At 46.7% G+C, this 20,000-nt stretch overlaps 1 protein-coding gene and 1 pseudogene across 2 annotated transcripts in view; both read right to left on the reverse strand.

The window, feature by feature from the left end:
* Window positions 1-76, reverse strand: part of LOC123723660 (thymidine phosphorylase-like) — a 6,520-nt pseudogene extending 6,444 nt beyond the window's left edge. Inside the window, exon 1 of the transcript XR_006770704.1 lies at window positions 1-76. This exon is cut by the window's left edge and continues 158 nt beyond it. The product of XR_006770704.1 is annotated as a thymidine phosphorylase-like (transcript).
* Window positions 77-18,836: 18,760 nt separating this feature from the next.
* The window catches only part of LOC123743819 (thymidine phosphorylase-like), a 5,205-nt gene continuing 4,041 nt past the window's right edge, over window positions 18,837-20,000 (reverse strand). The window contains 3 exon segments of the mRNA XM_045722491.1: window positions 18,837-19,444; window positions 19,596-19,736; window positions 19,933-20,000. The exon segment at window positions 19,933-20,000 is cut by the window's right edge and continues 103 nt beyond it. Of these exon segments, the coding sequence (XP_045578447.1) occupies window positions 19,305-19,444; window positions 19,596-19,736; window positions 19,933-20,000 (349 nt within the window). The 3' untranslated portion in view covers window positions 18,837-19,304.

Below are 20,000 nucleotides of genomic sequence, written 5' to 3' on the forward strand. Positions count from 1 at the left end.
TATTTAAGGTTAGAACTACCTTTCTATACATTCTGATGCTTCTAGCTTTGAGTTACATTTTTTGATAACATATCTACAGTATTTCACTTTTTAATGTATCTCGTATTACTTACTAGGTGTTGTCCAATGAATTATGTAACCACTCCCTCTTCAAATCAGGGCTGATTGGAAAAATCTGTCCAAAAGAGGACATTGTATTGTCATTTCTTTGTACTCCCTGAGGAAGGCCATGCAGCCGAAATGCGTCTGAGATTTGAAACTTTATTTTCATTGAACATGCTATACAAATAAAGGCATTTTAATTAATTGTGTGAAGAGTGCCTTGGTCCTCCTTTCTTTTTTGATGACCAATTTACCCCTTTTACCAAAAAGCACCTTCTGTCTACCAAAATCTACTATTGTGTACCTCAGCAGCGCTTCCCTTCCTCCTCTTCTTTTCTACATGTGTCTATTAAGGTTTTCAAAACTTCAGAGTTTCCTACCTGTACCGGAACGCTGCTCCTGAACACTGTCATGTCTTCCAACCTTGAGGACCCACGGGTCAAATACCCCTCTCTGTCTGTCTGTATGGATGGACTAGTGACCAATGGGTGTGAGTGGTGGAGCAGGTCAGTTAGTCAATAACTACTACAGTAGTCACAACCCACCACGAGTCAGAAAGGGAAACAGTCATGTTGACCTAAATAAATCTGACCCTACCACATCCCCTCATCCCCTCACCCTCACCCTTCTTCTCACCCTCACCTCCCCTACCCCCTTCCTCACCCTTCTTCTCACCCTCACCCCTACCCTTACCCTCACCCTTCTCCTCACCCTCACCCCTACCCTTACCCTCACCCTTCTTCTCACCCTCACCCCTCCCCTTACCCTCACCCCCTCCCCTTACCCTCACCCCTCCCCTTACCCTCACCCCTCCCCTTACCCTCACCCCCTCCCCTTACCCTCACCCCTCCCCTTACCCTCACCCTTCTTCTTACCCTCACCCCTCCCCTTACCCTCACCCCTCCCCTTACCCTCACCCCTCCCCTTACCCTCACCCTTCTTCTTACCCTCACCCCCTCCCCTTACCCTTCCCCTTCCCCTCACCCCTCCCCTTACACTCACCCCCTCCCCTTACCCTCACCTGTCCTCCTCTACCTGTACCCTCCCTGATCCTTACATCTGACCCTGGTCTATACCTGTCTTCCTCTACCTGAACCCTCCCTGATCCTTACATCTGTCCCTGTTCTATACCTGTCCTCCTCTACCTGTACCCTCCCTGATCCTTACATCTGACCCTGGTCTATACCTGTCTTCCTCTACCTGAACCCTCCCTTATCCTTACATCTGTCCCTGTTCTATACCTGTCCTCCTCTACCTGTACCCTCCCTGATCCTTACATCTGACCCTGGTCTATACCTGTCCTCCTCTACCTGAACCCTCCCTGATCCTTACATCTGACCCTGTTCTATACCTGTCCTCCTCTACCCTTACCCTCCCTGATCCTTACATCTGACCCTGGTCTATACCTGTCTTCCTCTACCTGAACCCTCCCTGATCCTTACATCTGTCCCTGTTCTATACCTGTCCTCCTCTACCTGTACCCTCCCTGATCCTTACATCTGACCCTGGTCTATACCTGTCTTCCTCTACCTGTACCCTCCCTGATCCTTACATCTGACCCTGGTCTATACCTGTTTTCCTGTATCCTCCCTGATCCTTACATCTGACCCTGTTCTATACCTGTCTTCCTCTACCTGTACCCTCCCTGATCCTTACATCTGACCCTGTTCTATACCTGTCCTCCTCTACCTGTATCCTCCCTGATCCTTACATCTGACCCTGTTCTATACCTGTCCTCCTCTACCTGAACCCTCCCTGATCCTTACATCTGACCCTGGTCTATACCTGTCTTCCTCTACCTGTACCCTCCCTGATCCTTACATCTGACCCTGTTCTATACCTGTCCTCCTCTACCTGTACCCTCCCTGATCCTTACATCTGACCCTGTTCTATAGCTGTCTTCCTCTACCTGAACCCTCCCTGATCCTTACATTTGACCCTGTTCTATACCTGTCTTCCTCTACCGGTACCCTCCCTGATCCTTACATCTGACCCTGTTCTATACCTGTCTTCCTCTACCTGAACCCTCCCTGATCCTTACATCTGATCCTGGTCTATACCTGTTTTCCTGTATCCTCCCTGATCCTTACATCTGACCCTGTTCTATACCTGTCTTCCTCTACCTGTACCCTCCCTGATCCTTACATCTGACCCTGGTCTATACCTGTCCTCCTCTACCTGAACCCTCCCTGATCCTTACATCTGTCCCTGTTCTATACCTGTCCTCCTCTACCTGTACCCTCCCTGATCCTTACATCTGACCCTGGTCTATACCTGTCTTCCTCTACCTGAACCCTCCCTGATCCTTACATCTGTCTCTGTTCTATACCTGTCCTCCTCTACCTGTACCCTCCCTGATCCTTACATCTGACCCTGGTCTATACCTGTTTTCCTGTATCCTCCCTGATCCTTACATCTGACCCTGTTCTATACCTGTCTTCCTCTACCTGTACCCTCCCTGATCCTTACATCTGACCCTGGTCTATACCTGTCCTCCTCTACCTGAACCCTCCCTGATCCTTACATCTGACCCTGTTCTATACCTGTCTTCCTCTACCTGAACCCTCCCTGATCCTTACATTTGACCCTGTTCTATACCTGTCTTCCTCTACCGGTACCCTCCCTGATCCTTACATCTGACCCTGTTCTATACCTGTCTTCCTCTACCTGAACCCTCCCTGATCCTTACATCTGACCCTGGTCTATACCTGTTTTCCTGTATCCTCCCTGATCCTTACATCTGACCCTGTTCTATACCTGTCTTCCTCTACCTGTACCCTCCCTGATCCTTACATCTGACCCTGGTCTATACCTGTCTTCCTCTTCCTGTACCCTCCCTGATCCTTACATCTGACCCTGGTCTATACCTGTCCTCCTCTACCTGAACCCTCCCTGATCCTTACATCTGACCCTGTTCTATACCTGTCCTCCTCTACCTGTATCCTCCCTGATCCTTACATCTGACCCTGTTCTATACCTGTCCTCCTCTACCTGAACCCTCCCTGATCCTTACATCTGACCCTGTTCTATACCTGTCTTCCTCTACCTGTACCCTCCCTGATCCTTACATCTGACCCTGTTCTATACCTGTCTTCCTCTACCTGTACCCTCCCTGATCCTTACATCTGACCCTGTTCTATACCTGTCTTCCTCTTCCTGTATCCTCCCTGATCCTTATATCTGACCCTGTTCTATACCTGTCTTACTCTACCTGTACCCTCCCTGATCCTTACATCTGACCCTGGTCTATACCTGACCTCCTCTACCTGTACCCTCCCTGATCCTTACATCTGACACTGGTCTATACCTGTCCTCCTCTACCTGAACCCTCCCTGATCCTTACATCTGACCCTGTTCTATACCTGTCCTCCTCTACCTGAACCCTCCCTGATCCTTACATTTGACCCTGGTCTATACCTGTCTTCCTCTTCCTGTATCCTCCCTGATCCTTACATCTGACCCTGGTCTATACCTGTCTTCCTCTTCCTGTACCCTCCCTGGTCCTTACATCTGACCCTGGTCTATACCTGTCTTCCTCTTCCTGTACCCTCCCTGATCCTTACATCTGACCCTGGTCTATACCTGTCTTCCTCTACCTGTACCCTCCCTGATCCTTACATCTGACACTGGTCTATACCTGTCCTCCTCTACCTGAACCCTCCCTGATCCTTACATCGGACCCTGTTCTATACCTGTCTTCCTCTACCTGAACCCTCCCTGATCCTTACATTTCACCCTGGTCTATACCTGTCTTCCTCTTCCTGTACCCTCCCTGATCTTTACATCTGACCCTGGTCTATACCTGTCCACCTCTACCTGAACCCTCCCTGATCCTTACATCTGACCCTGTTCTATACCTGTCCTCCTCTACCTGAACCCTCCCTGATCCTTACATCTGACCCTGTTCTATACCTGTCCTCCTCTACCTATATCCTCCCTGATCCTTACATCTGACCCTGTTCTATACCTGTCCTCCTCTACCTGAACCCTCCCTGATCCTTAGATCTGACCCTGGTCTATACCTGTCTTCCTCTACCTGTACCCTCCCTGATCCTTACATCTGACCCTGTTCTATACCTGTCCTCCTCTACCTGTACCCTCCCTGATCCTTACATCTGACCCTGTTCTATACCTGTCTTCCTCTACCTGTACCCTCCCTGATCCTTACATCTGACCCTGTTCTATACCTGTCTTCCTCTTCCTGTATCCTCCCTGATCCTTATATCTGACCCTGTTCTATACCTGTCTTACTCTACCTGTACCCTCCCTGATCCTTACATTTGACCCTGGTCTATACCTGTCTTCCTCTTCCTGTATCCTCCCTGATCCTTACATCTGACCCTGGTCTATACCTGTCTTCCTCTTCCTGTACCCTCCCTGATCCTTACATCTGACCCTGGTCTATACCTGTCTTCCTCTACCTGTTCCCTCCCTGATCCTTACATCTGACCCTGGTCTATACATGTCTTCCTCTACCTGTACCCTCCCTGATCCTTACATCTGACACTGGTCTATACCTGTCCTCCTCTACCTGAACCCTCCCTGATCCTTACATCTGACCCTGTTCTATACCTGTCTTCCTCTACCTGAACCCTCCCTGATCCTTACATTTCACCCTGGTCTATACCTGTCTTCCTCTTCCTGTACCCTCCCTGATCTTTACATCTGACCCTGGTCTATACCTGTCTTCCTCTACCTGTACCCTCCCTGATCCTTACATCTGACACTGGTCTATACCTGTCTTCCCCTACCTGAACCCTCCCTGATCCTTACATCTGACCCTGTTCTATACCTGTCTTCCTCTACCTGTACCCTCCCTGATCCTTACATCTGACCCTGTTCTATCCCTGTCCTCCTCTACCTGAACCCTCCCTGATCCTTACATCTGACCCTGGTCTATACCTGTCTTCCTCTTCTGGTATCCTCTGTTGTGTCTATGGCATCATAGAATTGAAGACTGTTATTTTATCAAATCAATTCTTTGTAATTATTATTACCTGATTAAACTAATCATTTAAATGTAATTAACTAGGAAGTCGGGGCACCAAGGAAAAACTTCAGATTACAAAGTTATAATTTTCCTATTATAACTCTTCAGATATTTTAATATCTGATTAATTAGTCTTCAAATTAATGAATTATTCTTTACCTTTACGGTAGTCTCATTCCGAACGTCGTAAATCGTTGGTTATCTGCACAAACCCAGCCTTTACTATGAATCATCCATACATCAATTGTCTTAATCATTTATTTACTAAGTAACTAAATAATCACAGAAATTCATGAACAAACAAACAGTAGATATGGTTACAAGGAAATGATAGGGGAGGTTCCCTAGTGGGCTAAGCCGATATGACGGCTTGGTGGACAAAGGGAAGTGGGTGTGGACTGAGGAGGGCGGGAAAGACAAGTCACTACACAGTTGATAATTATACTGATATAAATGCTAAGCCTTTGCACATGAATGCTCACTCATTCGGGAATAATTGCAATCAATATATACTGCTCAAAAAATAAAGGGAACACTAAAATAACACATCCTAGATCTGAATGAATGAAATAATCTTATTAAATACTTTTTTCTTTACATAGTTGAATGTGCTGACAACAAAATCACACAAAAATAATCTATGGAAATCCAATTTATCAACCCATGGAGGTCTGGATTTGGAGTCACACTCAAAATTAAAGTGGAAAACCACACTACAGTCTGATCCAACTTTGATGTAATGTCCTTAAAACAAGTCAAAATGAGGCTCAGTAGTGTGTGTGGCCTCCACGTGCCTGTATGACCTCCCTACAACGCCTGGGCATGCTCCTGATGAGGTGGCGGATGGTCTCCTGAGGGATCTCCTCCCAGACCTGGACTAAAGCATCCGTCAACTCCTGGACAGTCTGTGGTGCAACGTGGCGTTGGTGGATGGAGCGAGACATGATGTCCCAGATGTGCTCAATTGGATTCAGGTCTGGGGAACGGGCGGGCCAGTCCATAGCATCAATGCCTTCCTCTTGCAGGAACTGCTGACACACTCCAGCCACATGAGGTCTAGCATTGTCTTGCATTAGGAGGAACCCAGGGCCAACCGCACCAGCATATGGTATCACAAGGGGTCTGAGGATCTCATCTCGGAACCTAATGGCAGTCAGGCTACCTCTGGCGAGCACATGGAGGGCTGTGCGGCCCCCCAAAGAAATGCCACCCCACACCATGACTGACCCACCACCAAAACGGTCATGCTGGAGGATGTTGCAGGCAGCAGAACGTTCTCCACGGCGTCTCCAGACTCTGTCACATCTGTCACGTGCTCAGTGTGAACCTGCTTTCATCTGTGAAGAGCACAGGGCGCCAGTGGCGAATTTGACAATCTTGGATTTCTCTGGCAAATGCCAAACGTCCTTCACGGTGTAGGGCTGTAAGCACAACCCCCACCTGGGGACATCGGGCCCTCATACCACCCTCATGGAGTCTGTTTCTGACTGTTTGAGCAGACACATGCACATTTGTGGCCTGCTGGAGGTCATTTTGCAGGGCTCTGGCAGTGCTCCTCCTGCTCCTCCTTGCACAAAGGCGGAGGTAGCGGTCCTGCTGCTGGGTTGTTGCCCTCCTACGGCCTCCTCCACGTCTCCTGATGTACTGACCTGTCTCCTGGTAGCGCCTCCATGCTCTGGACACTACGCCGGCAGACACAGCAAACCTTCTTGCCACAGCTCGCATTGATGTGCCATCCTGGATGAGCTGCACTACCTGAGCCACTTGTGTGGGTTGTAGACTCCGTCTCATGCTACCACTAGAGTGAAAGCACCGCCAGCATTCAAAAGTGACCAAAACATCAGCCAGGAACCATAGGAACTGAGAAGTGGTCTGTGGTCACCACTGCAGAACCACTCCTTTATTGGGGTGTCTTGCTAATTGCCTATAATTTCCACCTGTTGTCTATTCCATTTGCACAACAGCATGTGAAATTTATTGTTAATCAGTGTTGCTTCCTAAGTGGACAGTTTGATTTCACAGAAGTGTGATTGACTTGGAGTTATATTGTGTTGTTTAAGTGTTCCCTTTATTTTTTTGAGCAGTGTATATTTACGCTCAGTGTGTCATCGTGATCTCTGTTGGAATCGTCCGTCTTTCTGTTGGAAAGTTCATCTGATCGTCTCTCTGCTTCCATGAAGTCTCTCTGGATACTTGAGAGTACCCTTCAAAAATGTTCTTATAGAATAGATGTTTCGGCGGTTGTTGGTCTTCACATTCCAGGTCGACATAATTTCTAGCTGTCACGGCCGTCGTAGTGATTGGACCAAAATGCAGCGGGTACGTGAATGCTCATTATCTTCTTTATTTAAAATAAATGAACACTGAACAAAAAGAACGACGAAAACAGTCTTGTCAGGCACACAGCTAAACAAGAAACAACTACCCACAAAACCCATAGAAAAAACACCCCAACTAAATAGGACCTTCAATTAGAGGCAACGAGGAACAGCTGCCTCCAATTGAAGGTCAAAACAATAAACTAGACATAGAAATAGAAAAACTAGAAAATAGAACATAGAAATACAAAACATAGAACACTACCCAAAAACCCAGACAACACAAAACAAACACACCCCTGACACGTCCTGACCAAACTACAATAACAAATAACCCCTTATACTAGTCAGGACGTGACAGTACCCCCCCCCCAAGGTGCAGTCCCCGGATGCACCTTAACCTCTTGGGGCTAGGTGGGACGCTAGCGTGCCACCTGTGGTGCACTCCATCAACAGCAGGTGCATTTCAAGAGCGGCAAATTTGAATCCAAATAAATGTCAAAATTCAAATTTTTCAAAAATACAACTATGTTACACCATTTGAAAGATAAACATCTCCTTAATCTAACCACGTTTTACGATTTCAAAAAGGTTTTACGGCGAAAGCATAAATTTAGAGTATGTTAGGACAGTACATTTACAAGAGTTGTGTGTAATGTTTTGTCAAGTCAAAGACAGGGTCACCAAAACCATAAAACCAGCTAAAATGATACACTAACCTTTTACAATCTCCATCAGATGACACTCCTAGGACATTATGTTAGACAATGCATGCATTTTTAGTTCTATCAAGTTCATATTTATATACAAAAACAGCGTTTTACTATGGCATTGATGTTGAGGAAATCGTTTCCCTCCAATAACCGGCAGTCAAGTCAGCGTCAGAAATTAAATAATTAAAATTAGAAAACATTGTTAAAATATTATATTGTCATTTAAAGAATTATAGATTTACATCTTTTGAACGCAATCAACTTGCCAGATTTAAAAATAACCTTACTGGGAAATCACACTTTGCAATAATCTGAGCACTGTGCCCAGAAAAATACGCGCGTTGCGATACAGACTAGACGTCATGTTGGGGAGATCTAAAATCGAAAATACTATGTAAATAATCCATTACCTTTGATTCTCTTCATCAGATGTCACTTCCAGGTATCACAGGTCCATAACGAATGTAGTTTTGTTCAAAAAAGCTCATCATTTATGTCCAAAAATCTCCGTCTCGTTAGCACATGATGTAAGCCAGCCGGACTTCTCGTCATGAACGAGGGGAAAAAATATATTTCCGTTCGTTCAAACATGTCAAACGTTGTATAGCATAAATCATTAGGGCCTTTTTAACCAGAACATGAATAATATTCAAGGTGGACGAATGCATAGCCTTTTATAACGTATTGGAACGAGGGTACCCAACATGAAGTAGCGCCAGGTGTCTAATGGGACATCACCGTTCCATGGCTCTTGTTCGGTCAGATCTCCCTCCAGAAGACTCAAAACACTTTGTAAAGGCTGGTGACATCTAGTGGAAGCAATAGGAAGTGCCAAAATATTCCTAAACCCCTGTGTCTTTCAATGGGATAGCTTTAAAGTCAATACAACACATCAGGTATCCACTTCCTGTCAGAAAATGTCTCAGGGTTTTGCCTGCCAAATGAGTTCTGTTATACTCACAGACACCATTCAAACAGTTTTGGAAACTTTAGAGTGTTTTCTATCCATATATAATAAGTATATGCATATTCTAGTTACTGGGTAGGATTAGTAACCAGATTAAATCGGGTACATTTTTTTTATCCAGACGTGCAAATGCTGCCCCCTAGACCCAACAGGTTAAACAAAAACACAAAAATAAACCCAAAACAAAAATAATCCCGGAGGGTGGCCACCATCACCGACGGTTCTTGTGCTACACCCCCTCCCCAACCTCCTACTATGGAGGTGGCTCAGGCTCTGGCCTTACTCCCCAACCTAACCTGTCCACCCCCGCTAACTATTTATTATATTTTACCCCTCCCGAAGTCTCTGGACTAAGGCGCATCGTTGAAGACCTCGGGCTGATGCGCGTCGCTGGAGACCTCGGACTGATGCGCGTTGCTGTAGACTTCGGACTGGAGGGCGACTCTGGGAGCTCCGGACTGGAGGGCGACTCTGGGAGCTCCGGACTGGAGGGCGACTCTGGGAGCTCCGGACTGGAGGGCGACTCTGGCTGCGCCGGTTCCGGACTGTAGGGTGACTCTGTAGGTTCTGGACTGTAGGCCGTCTCTGTCGGTTCCGGACTGTGGGCCGTCTCTGTCGGTTCCGGACTGTGGGCCGTCTCTGTCGGTTCCGGACTGTGGGCCGTCTCTGTCGGCTCCGGACTGTGGGCCATCTCTGCTGGCTCCGGACTGTGGGCCGTCTCTGCTGGCTCCGGACTGTGGGCCGTCTCTGCTGGCTCCGGACTGTGGGCCGTCTCTGCTGGCTCTGGACTGTGGGCCATCTCTGCAGGCTCCGAACTGTGGGCCATCGCTAGACGGGGCACTGTTGCCGGAAGCTTTGGACGGGGCACTGTCGCCGGAAGCTCTGGACGGGGAACTGTCGCCGGAAGCTCTGGACGGGGAACTGTCGCCGGAAGCTCTGGACGGGGAACTGTCGCCGGAAGCTCTGGACGGGGAACTGTCGCCGGAAGCTCTGGACGGGGAACTGTCGCCGGAAGCTCTGGACGGGGAACTGTCGCCGGAAGCTCTGGACGGGGTACTGTCGCCGGAAGCTCTGGACGGGGTACTGTCGTTGGAAGCTCTGGACGGGGTACTGTCGTCGGAAGCTCTGGACGGGGACTGCGCACTGAAAGCCTGATACATGGGGCTGGCTTTGGAGACGCCAGACTATTTACACGCACCACAGGGCTAGTGCGAGGAGCAGGAACAGGACGTACTGGACTGGGCTGACACACTGGAGGCCTGGTGCATGGGGCTGGTACTGGAGGTACCAGGCTGGGGACACGCACCCCAAGGCTAGTGCAAAGAGCGGGAACAGGACGTACTGGACTGGGCTGACGCACTGGAGGCCTGGTGCGTGGTGCTGGCTTTGGAGATGCCAGACTAGAGACACGCACCTTGAGGCCAGTACGAGGAGCAGGAACTGGATACACCGGGCCATGAACCAGCACTGGAGGTCTGGAGCGCACAGCCTGCACCACCCGTCCTGGCTGGGTAGTCACAGTAGCCCTGCACGGGTGGAGTGCTGGCACAGGGCGAACTGGACTGTGCAGAGGCCTGATGGCTGCCGTGCGTAGAGCAGGCGCAGGGTAGACTGGGCCCAGGAGACGCGCTGGTGGCCAGATGTATTGTGCCGGCGCACTTCTCCCAGGCTGGATGCCCACTCTAGCACGGCACTTACGGGAGGCTGGGATCGCACACACCGGACTGTGCGTGCGCATGGGCAAGATTTTGCGCACTTCCGCATAGACCGGCGCTCTCACTGCCAAACACTCCCCATAATAAGCACGGGGAGTTGGCTTAGGGCTCTTGCCTGATCTAGCCACACTCCCCGTGTGCCCCCCCCAAAAAATTTTTTTGGGGCTGCCTCTCATACTGTCCAATCGGCGCGTATAAGGCCTCATAACGGCGCCGCTCCACCTTGGCTGCCTCCAGCTCCTCCTTAGGGCGAGCGTATTCCCCAACCTGGTTCCATGGTCCAGCCCCGTCCAGAATTTGCTCCCATGTCCACGATTCCAGATAGCTGCTCTCCAGGTGCTGCTCCTTCCTTCGCTGCTTGGTCCGTTTGTGGTGGGCAGTTCTGTCACGGCCGTCGTAGTGATTGGACCAAAATGCAGCGGGTACGTGAATGCTCATTATCTTCTTTTTTTAAATAAATGAACACTGAACAAAAAGAACAAAAAGAACGACGAAAACAGTCTTGTCAGGTACACAGCTAAACAAGAAACAACTACCCACAAAACCCATAGAAAAAACACCCCTACTAAATAGGACCTTCAATTAGAGTCAACGAGGAACAGCTGCCTCCAATTGAAGGTCAAAACAATAAACTAGACATAGAAATACCCAACAACACAAAACAAACACACCCCTGCCACGTCCTGACCAAACTACAATAACAAATAACCCCTTTTACTGGTGTGGACGTGACACTAGCTGCAGACTAGTAATTAGTATCGAAGATTTGCTCTTATTCTGTCGGGATCAATAGTCTCAGAGTTTCAACAACCATTACAACCTTAGCTTATACTGAGGTTTCTGTGGTCTCTGCTCAACCTTCGCTCCCTCAGCTGACCGAGGTATGCATGGTCTGAACTGTGATTCTTCAGGTGGGGGTTTTATTCGTAACAGTAGAAAAGGGCTGTCCCATGAGCCAGATCATGTCTGTGCTCACGGGGGCAGGCCAATGACTTTGAAGGATATACAATTCTCTCACATTAATGGTTCAACATCACCTTATATAATTTCACAAATAGTTTCATCTTTACTCATTCGTTTTATACAATAATTAGACGTAAACCTCATAACGGAGGCTCCTGTAAAACAAACTTATGGTAATGTGGCTGTATTGTCTTTCATAAGGTCACAAACATGAAACAAAACGGACCGGGTCGTAACTGGCTACTCCACCGACCGTTTACACATTCTCCAAAACATGGATATTGTTCAGTTCTCAAGTTCTGTGATGTAGAAGAAGTTCCTTTGTTCTCTGTAAATGTGTCTCTTTCTGCATGTCCAGGAGGAGAGTCTCCTCCAGGAATTTACGACCTGAGATAACAGAACCTGGGTGTAGGAGGGAGAGAGAGGGAGAAAGAGGGGGATGGTACTAACTATACCCAAAGTGGGCCATATCATGACACCTCCCTGATCCTTACATCTGACCCAGGTCTATACCTGTCTTCCTCTGAAAGCACTGAACTGAGCATTTAGAGTTAGAGCAATTCCAGTGGCGACTGGTGGGAGGAGCTACAGGAGGACGGGCTCATTGTAATGGCTGGAATGGAATTCATGGAATGGTATCAAACATATGGAAACCACGTTTGACTCCGTTCCAAATATTCCATTCCAGCCATAACAATGAGCCCATCCTCCTATTGCTCCTCCCACCAAACTCCACTGAGCAATTCAATGTTAGCGCCCAAAGTGTCTTCAGTCATACAGCAACACTCTGGTCCTGGTTAGTGGTGGTAGGAATGGTTTGGTCCGAAGTTAGCCTGGTGTTGGTCATCAGAGTAGGCAAGGATTTCTTCAGGGTAGGCAAGGTTTGTATGTGCATAGGCCTGGTTTGGTTCAGGATAAGCATGGTTTTGGTCAGGGTAGTCAGGGTCATCAAGGAAGTCAGGGTTTGGTTCACAATGGTCCTCAGAGCGAATCAGTTGACTACCATTTCTCAGCTTGGCTTTCTGACCAACAGTCTGGTACAGATACTCAGCCAATATAAAGTGGAGGACAAGTTTAACATCAACAACAACAACAAACTGGAAAACCTGTCGATCAAGACAAATGTGAACAACTGAATAATATGTGTGTGTCTGTGTTCATGTGGCAGTGTGTGTGTGTCTGTGTGTTACCTGAATGTTTAGCAGGACATTCTAACCAAGTGAGAGAGACTTTGTCATTTCTTCAAACGATCATCTTTATTTAATAAGAATTGCAATAATGAAGCTGGTTCGACCCCACACTCTTGAGTGTAAGGCCGAGAGCTCAACGATACAGAAAAAACAGAGGTCCTATATAGCAGACCTAAAAATGCTTAGTCATGGCTGGTTCCACCCCTCCCATGCAGATCGGGGCATCATAAGCTACCTTGGGTTCATCTTGTGGTTATGTTCACCGGTGTTGTTTCCCCGTACCTTGGGTTAGTTTCTCAGAAGCAAAGATCATTAGAAACAAATAGGGGTTTGTTCTATTTCTCAGGCTCTCTCTATCTCGGCTCACACCATGTCCTTGACTATATGCTTTGTTTTCTTTCCTCTGTTTACCTAAACGCAGATTCCCGGTCGGAATATTATCGCTTTTTTACGAGAAAAATGGCATAAAAATGGATTTTAAACAGCGGTTGACATGCTTCGAAGTACGGTAATGGAATATTTAGAATTTTTTTGTCACGAATTGCGCCATGCTCGTGACCCTTATTTACACTTCGGATAGTGTCTTGAACGCACGAACAAAACGCCGCTATTTGGATATAACGATGGATTATTTTGGACCAAACCAACATTTGTTATTGAAGTAGCAGTCCTGGGAGTGCATTCTGACGAAGAACATCAAAGGTAATCAAACTTTTGTAATAATAAATCTGACTTTGGTCAGGGCTAAACTTGGTGGGTGTCTAAATAGCTAGCCGTGATGGCTGGGCTATCTACTGAGAATATTGCAAAATGTGCTTTCACCGAAAAGCTATTTTAAAATCGGACACCTCGATTGCACAAAGGAGTTCTGTATCTATAATTCTTAAAATAATTGTTATGTTTTTGTGAACGTTTATCGTGACTAATTTAGTAAATTCACCGGAGGTTTGCGGGGGGTATGCTAGTTCTGAACGTCACATGCTAATGTAAAAAGCTGTTTTTTTATATAAATATGAACTTGATTGAACAAAACATGCATGTATTGTATAACATAATGTCCTAGGTGTGTCATCTGATGAAGATCATCAAAGGTTAGTGCTGCATTTAGCTGTCTTCTGGGTTTTTGTGACATTATATGCTAGCTTGAAAAATGGGTGTCTGATTATTTCTGGCTGGGTACTCTGCTGACATAATCTAATGTTTTGCTTTCGTTGTAAAGCCTTTTTGAAATCGGACAGTGTGGTTAGATTAACGAGAGTCTTGTCTTTAAAATGGTGTAAAACAGTCATGTTTGAGAAATTGAAGTAATAGCATTTCTAAGGTATTTGAAAATCGCGCCACGGGATTACACTGCCTGTTGTGTAGGTGGGACGATTACGTCCCGCCTAGCCCAGAGAGGTTAAGCATATAATTCAACGATCAATATTCAACAAAGCAGGTAAATACATAATATTTCCCTTACAGTTTCCACACATCTAAGTTCCTGTAGATTGTTAAAACAGGATGTCACATACTACAGTCGAAACCAAAAGGCTCTTATCTGTATGCCCAGACCCATGACTAAGTCACACAAGACAAGCCTATACTAAAATATAACAATGGATAATTCTCCAAGTAAAAACAGCATAGTATGTTCAATTAAACAACATAGTAGGTAATTCAATAATTTCCTCCATAATGGTTACATAAAACAGGTTACTTAAGGCAAAAACAAAAGTAGGGTGGTTGGTCGGGGTGGATGAGTGGACGTATAACACAAATGTCTAGCAACCCCAAGGTTGTGTGTTTGAATCTCATCACGGAACACTTTAGCAACTTTTAGCTAATTAGCAACATTGTAACTACTTTTTAGTTACGTTGCAACTACTTATCAAGTTAGCTAACCCTTCCCCTAATCCTTTTAGCTAACCCTTCCACTAACCTTAACCCCTAGAGCTAGTTAGCATTAGCCACCTAGCTGTTAGCAACAACAAATTGTAATTTGTGACATATGATACGCTTAACAAATTCGCAACATATCGTGTGAATTGTTATTCATAACATATCATTAAAAATGGATACTGGACATCCACAAATTAAGATACCATACGAAATGTTACATATCATAGTAAATGGAGTGTTTCGGTTTTATATACACACAAAATAATACGAAATGCTCTGAGACCAAGTTGAGAAAACCAGGCACAGCTCATCACCCGTCAAACACCATCCCTACAGTGAAGCCTGGTGGCAGCATCATGCTATGGGGATGCTATTCAGCTGTATGGACTGGGAGACTGGCAAGGATAGAGGGAACAATGAATGGATCCAAATACAGGCAAATCCTTGATGATGACCTGCTTTAGAGTGCAAACAACTTCAGACTGAGGCAAAGATTTACTTTCCAACAGGACAATGACCCTAAGCTTACAGCCAAAACAATGCTGGAATGACTTCAGAACAAGAATGTGAAAGTCCTTGAGTGGCCCACCCAAAGCCCAGACTTGAGCCCATTGAAAATCTGTGGATTGAAGGACTTGAAGACTGCTGTTTTTCACCGCTCCCCATCTAATTTAACAGAGCTTGAGAACAGAACAGAGCTTGAGAAAAGGAAGAATGGGAGAAAACCCCCAAATCCAGATGTGTAAAGCTGATACAGACAAACCCAAGATGACGCAAATCTGTAATCGCTGCCAAAGGTGCTTCTACAAAGTATAGGGGTGTGAATACTTATGTAAATTTGATTTCTGTATTTAACTTTCAATACATTTGCAAAATATTTTTATATTGATTTAGATGCAGCCTACATTGGGCCTTTATGATATCCTTTACAAATCAAATCAAACTAAATTGTATTTGTCACATACACATATTTAGCAGATATGTGAGTGAGTAGTGAAATGCTTGTGTTCCTAGCTCCAACAGTGCAGTAATATCTCCTTTCTTTATGTAATGTTTCCTTTCTTTCTGTGCCACCAAATGTTTGCATAATATTAAAGTTACCAGGTTGTTAGGGCCATACGGGCCAAACATTTTGTTCTTTTATTTGTATTATAATAGAGATGTGTGGACATGTGTATTCATATTTAGAAGCATCGTGGAAAGCAGTATCGTTTTTGTTTTGGAAGAATCTGTTGAGTTCATGCTGAGACAAACCAAAAAGGAAAATCCCTACACACACTAATGAAACTGTCAGTGAAACTGATATAACACAGTCAGCTGTCAATCAGCATTTGTCTTGGCTTACTGTGTGTGTTTCTGGATAACAGTCAGGAAGTCACGCCTGACATACTTCCGACCACAACTCCTGATTCCTGCTAACAAGCAAAAATTAAAGCAGGAAGCAGCAGTGACTCGGTCTATAAAAAAGTGGTCAGATGAAGCAGATGCTAAACTACAGGACTGTTTTGCAATCACAGACTGGAACATGTTCCGGGATTCTTCCGATGGCATTGGGGAGTACACCACATCAGTCACTGGCTTTATCAATAAGTGCACCGAGGACGTTGTCCCCACAGTGACTGTACGTACATACCCCAACCAGAAGCCATGGATTACAGGCAATATTCACACTGAGCTAAAGGGTAGAGCTGCTGCTTTCAAGGTGCGGGACTCTAACTCGGAAGCTTATAAGAAATCCTGCTATGCCCTGCGACAAACCATCAAACAGGCAAAGCATCAATACAAGGCTAAGATTGAATCATACTACACCGGCTCCGACGCTGATCTTATGTGGCAGGGCTTGCAAACTATTACAGACTACAAAGGGAAGCACAGCCGCGAGCTGCCCAGTGACACGAGCCAACCAGACCAGCTAAATCACTTCTATGCTCGCTTCGAGGCAAGCAACACTGAGGCATGCATGAGAGCATCAGCAGTTCCGGATGACTGTGTGATCACGCTCTCCGTAGCCGACGTGAGTAAGACCTTTAAACAGGTCAACATTCACAAGCCTGTGGGGCCAGATGGATTACTAGGACGTGTGCTCCGGGCATGTGCTGACCAACTGGCAGGTGTCTTCACTGACATTTTCAACATGTCCCTGATTAAGACTGTAATACCAACATGTTTCAAGCAGACCACCATAGTCCCTGTGCCCAAGAACACGAAGGCAACCTGCCTAAATGACTACAGACCCGTAGAACTCACGTTCGTGGCCATGAAATGCTTTGAAAGGCTGGTAATGGCTCACATCAACACCATTATCCCAGGAACCCTAGACCCACTCCAATTTGCATACCGCCCAAACAGACCCACAGATGATGCAATCTCTATTGCACTCCACACAGCCCTTTCCCACCTGGATAAAAGGAACACCTATGTGAGAATGCTATTCATTGCTATTCATACAGCTCAGCGTTCAACACCATAGTACCCTCAAAGCTCATCACTAAGCTAAGGATCCTGGGACTAAACACCTCCCTCTGCAACTGGATCCTGGACTTCCTGATGGGCCGTCCCCAGGTGGTGAGGGTAGGTAGCAACACATCTGCCACGCTGATCCTCAACACTGGAGCCCCCCAGGGGTGCATGCTCAGTCCCCTCCTGTACTCCCTGTTCACCCACGACTGCATGGCCAGGCACGACTCCAACACCATCATTAAGTTTGCAGACGACGCAACAGTGGTAGGCCTGACCACCGACAACGACGAGACAGCTTATAGGGAGGAGGTCAGAGACCTGACCGGGTGGTGCCAGAATAACAACCTATCCCTCAACGTAACCAAGACTAAGGAGATGATTGTGCACTACAGGAAAAGGAGGGCCGAGCACGCTCCCATTCTCATCGACGGGGCTGTAGTGGAGCAGGTTGAGAGCTTCAAGTTCCTTGGTGTCCACATCACCAACAAACTAGAATGGTCCAAACATACCAAAACAGTCGTGAAGGGCACGACAAAGCCTATTCTCCCGCAGGAAACTAAAAAGATTTGGCATAGGTCCTGAAATCCTCAAAAGGTTCTACAGCGGCACCATCCTGACTGGTTGCATCACTGCCTGGTATGGCAACTGCTCGGCCTCCGACTGCAAGTCACTACAGAGAGTAATGCGTACGGCCCAGTACATTACTGGGGCTAAGCTGCCTGCCATCCAGGACCTCTACACTAGGCGGTGTCAGAGGACGACCCTAAAAATTGTCAAAGACCCCAGCCACCCCAGTAATAGACTGTTCTCTCTACTATCGCATGGCAAGCGGTAGCGGAGTGCCAAGTCTAGGACAAAAAGGTTTCTCAACAGTGTTTACCCCCAAGCCATAAGACTCCTGAACAGGTAGTCAAATGGCTACCCGGACTATTTGCACTGTGTGCCCACTCCCCCAACCCCTCATTTACGCTGCTGCTACTCTCTGTTTATCATATATGCATAGTCACTTTAACTATACATTCATGTACATACTACCTCAAATGGCCCGACCAACCAGTGCTCCCGCACATTGGCTAACCGGGCTATCTGAATTGTGTCCCGCCACCCACCAACCACTCTTTTACGCTACTGCTACTCTCTGTTCATCATATATGCATAGTCACTTTAACCATATCTACATGTACATACTACCTCAATCAGCCTGACTAACCGGTGTCTGTATGTAGCCTCGCTACTCTATATAGCCTCGCTACTGTTATATTTCACTGTCTTTTTACTGTTGTTTTAATTTCTATACTTACCTATTGTTCACCTAATACCTTTTTTGCACTATTGGTTAGAGCCTGTAATTAAGCATTTCACGTGACAAATAAACTTTGATTTGATTTGAGTTGCTCAACGGTTCCCCCAAGTTGGGCAAGCAAGCGCCTTTGACTGTCGGCCCAGATGATGTATGGTCGTACTGGTCACACACACACAGACAAAACATGAATCTTTTGCCCAGAAACAGGCTCCAGACAGAACAATAGCTCAATCATTGGTGGGCAGGAATAACCTTTACTCTGTCTCCCGTTAACTTAAGAGGAACCAGTCAGTTTCTGTCAAGTATTGGCTGAGCTCCCAGACATCCTGGGGTCATGCTACACACCCAGAACAGTTACAACAGGCCTCTATTAATGTGCACACACACACTTTTATATGAGTTAGTTTCTTTAACCATCTCAAGCTCAATGCCTAGGCTTCAAGAAGGATATTTTAGTACACAAGCATTAGTAAGGTTTAACAGAAATTGCCCTCACACAGTTCCTGGAAACGGTTAACATCTATTCAGTCTCCACAGAATCTTGTGACTTTATATGGGTGGTTCAGAGAGGACTTTGAGAGTAAAGAGCAGGAGACACAGGCCTTTAGTTCTGAACTATACATCCTTTAAAAATAAAACACTGAGATTCCCAAAGGCCTGTCATCTCCCAGTCAAGCTTTAACATAGAGTGGATTTGTGTCACTATGGCAGTATGATTTCTGCCACTAGTGGCTGTGTCAGTAGCTGGTCGGCGGGCCCCAGTGTCAGCGCCCCTTGGAGACTGAGTCTCTGCTCTGCGCTCAGCGCCGGAGTCTCGTAGTGGACACGCAGCCATGGCTGCCCTGGGGTCAGAGGGCAAAGGTCAGTCAGATCAGGGTGACACTGACTAACACACACACACACACACACACACACACACACACACACACACACACACACACACACACACACACACACACACACACACACACACACAATGGTCAGAGTTCTCACCTTTCTCCACCTTCTGTCCCAAAGACACCAGAAGCTCAGCCCCCACGCTGTGATTGACAGGGTCTCCGGCCTTCGAACGTCCCGCCCCCAACCTGTGCAGCACCTGAGCAATGACCATGCCGTCTATATCCAGCACTGTCCCTGCAGACACCAAAAGACAAAGTCATGCAGTGTATACGTGTGTGTGCATTTGAGTATCTGTTCGTGTGTGTGTGTGTGTGTGTGTGTGTGTGTGTGTGGTGTGTGTGTGTGTGTGTGTGTGTGTGTGTGTGTGTGTGTGTGTGTGTGTGTGTGTGTGTGTGTGTGTGTGTGTGTGTGTGGTGTGTGTGTGTGTTACCGTGGCCCTGTGTCTCCAGTTCTGTCTGGTAGTGTGCCCGTCTCAGGATGCTGTAGTAGTCTGTGTTG

This window comes from Salmo salar, chromosome ssa07 (assembly GCF_905237065.1).
Source record: "Salmo salar chromosome ssa07, Ssal_v3.1, whole genome shotgun sequence".
NCBI classification, from domain to species: Eukaryota; Metazoa; Chordata; class Actinopteri; order Salmoniformes; family Salmonidae; genus Salmo; species Salmo salar.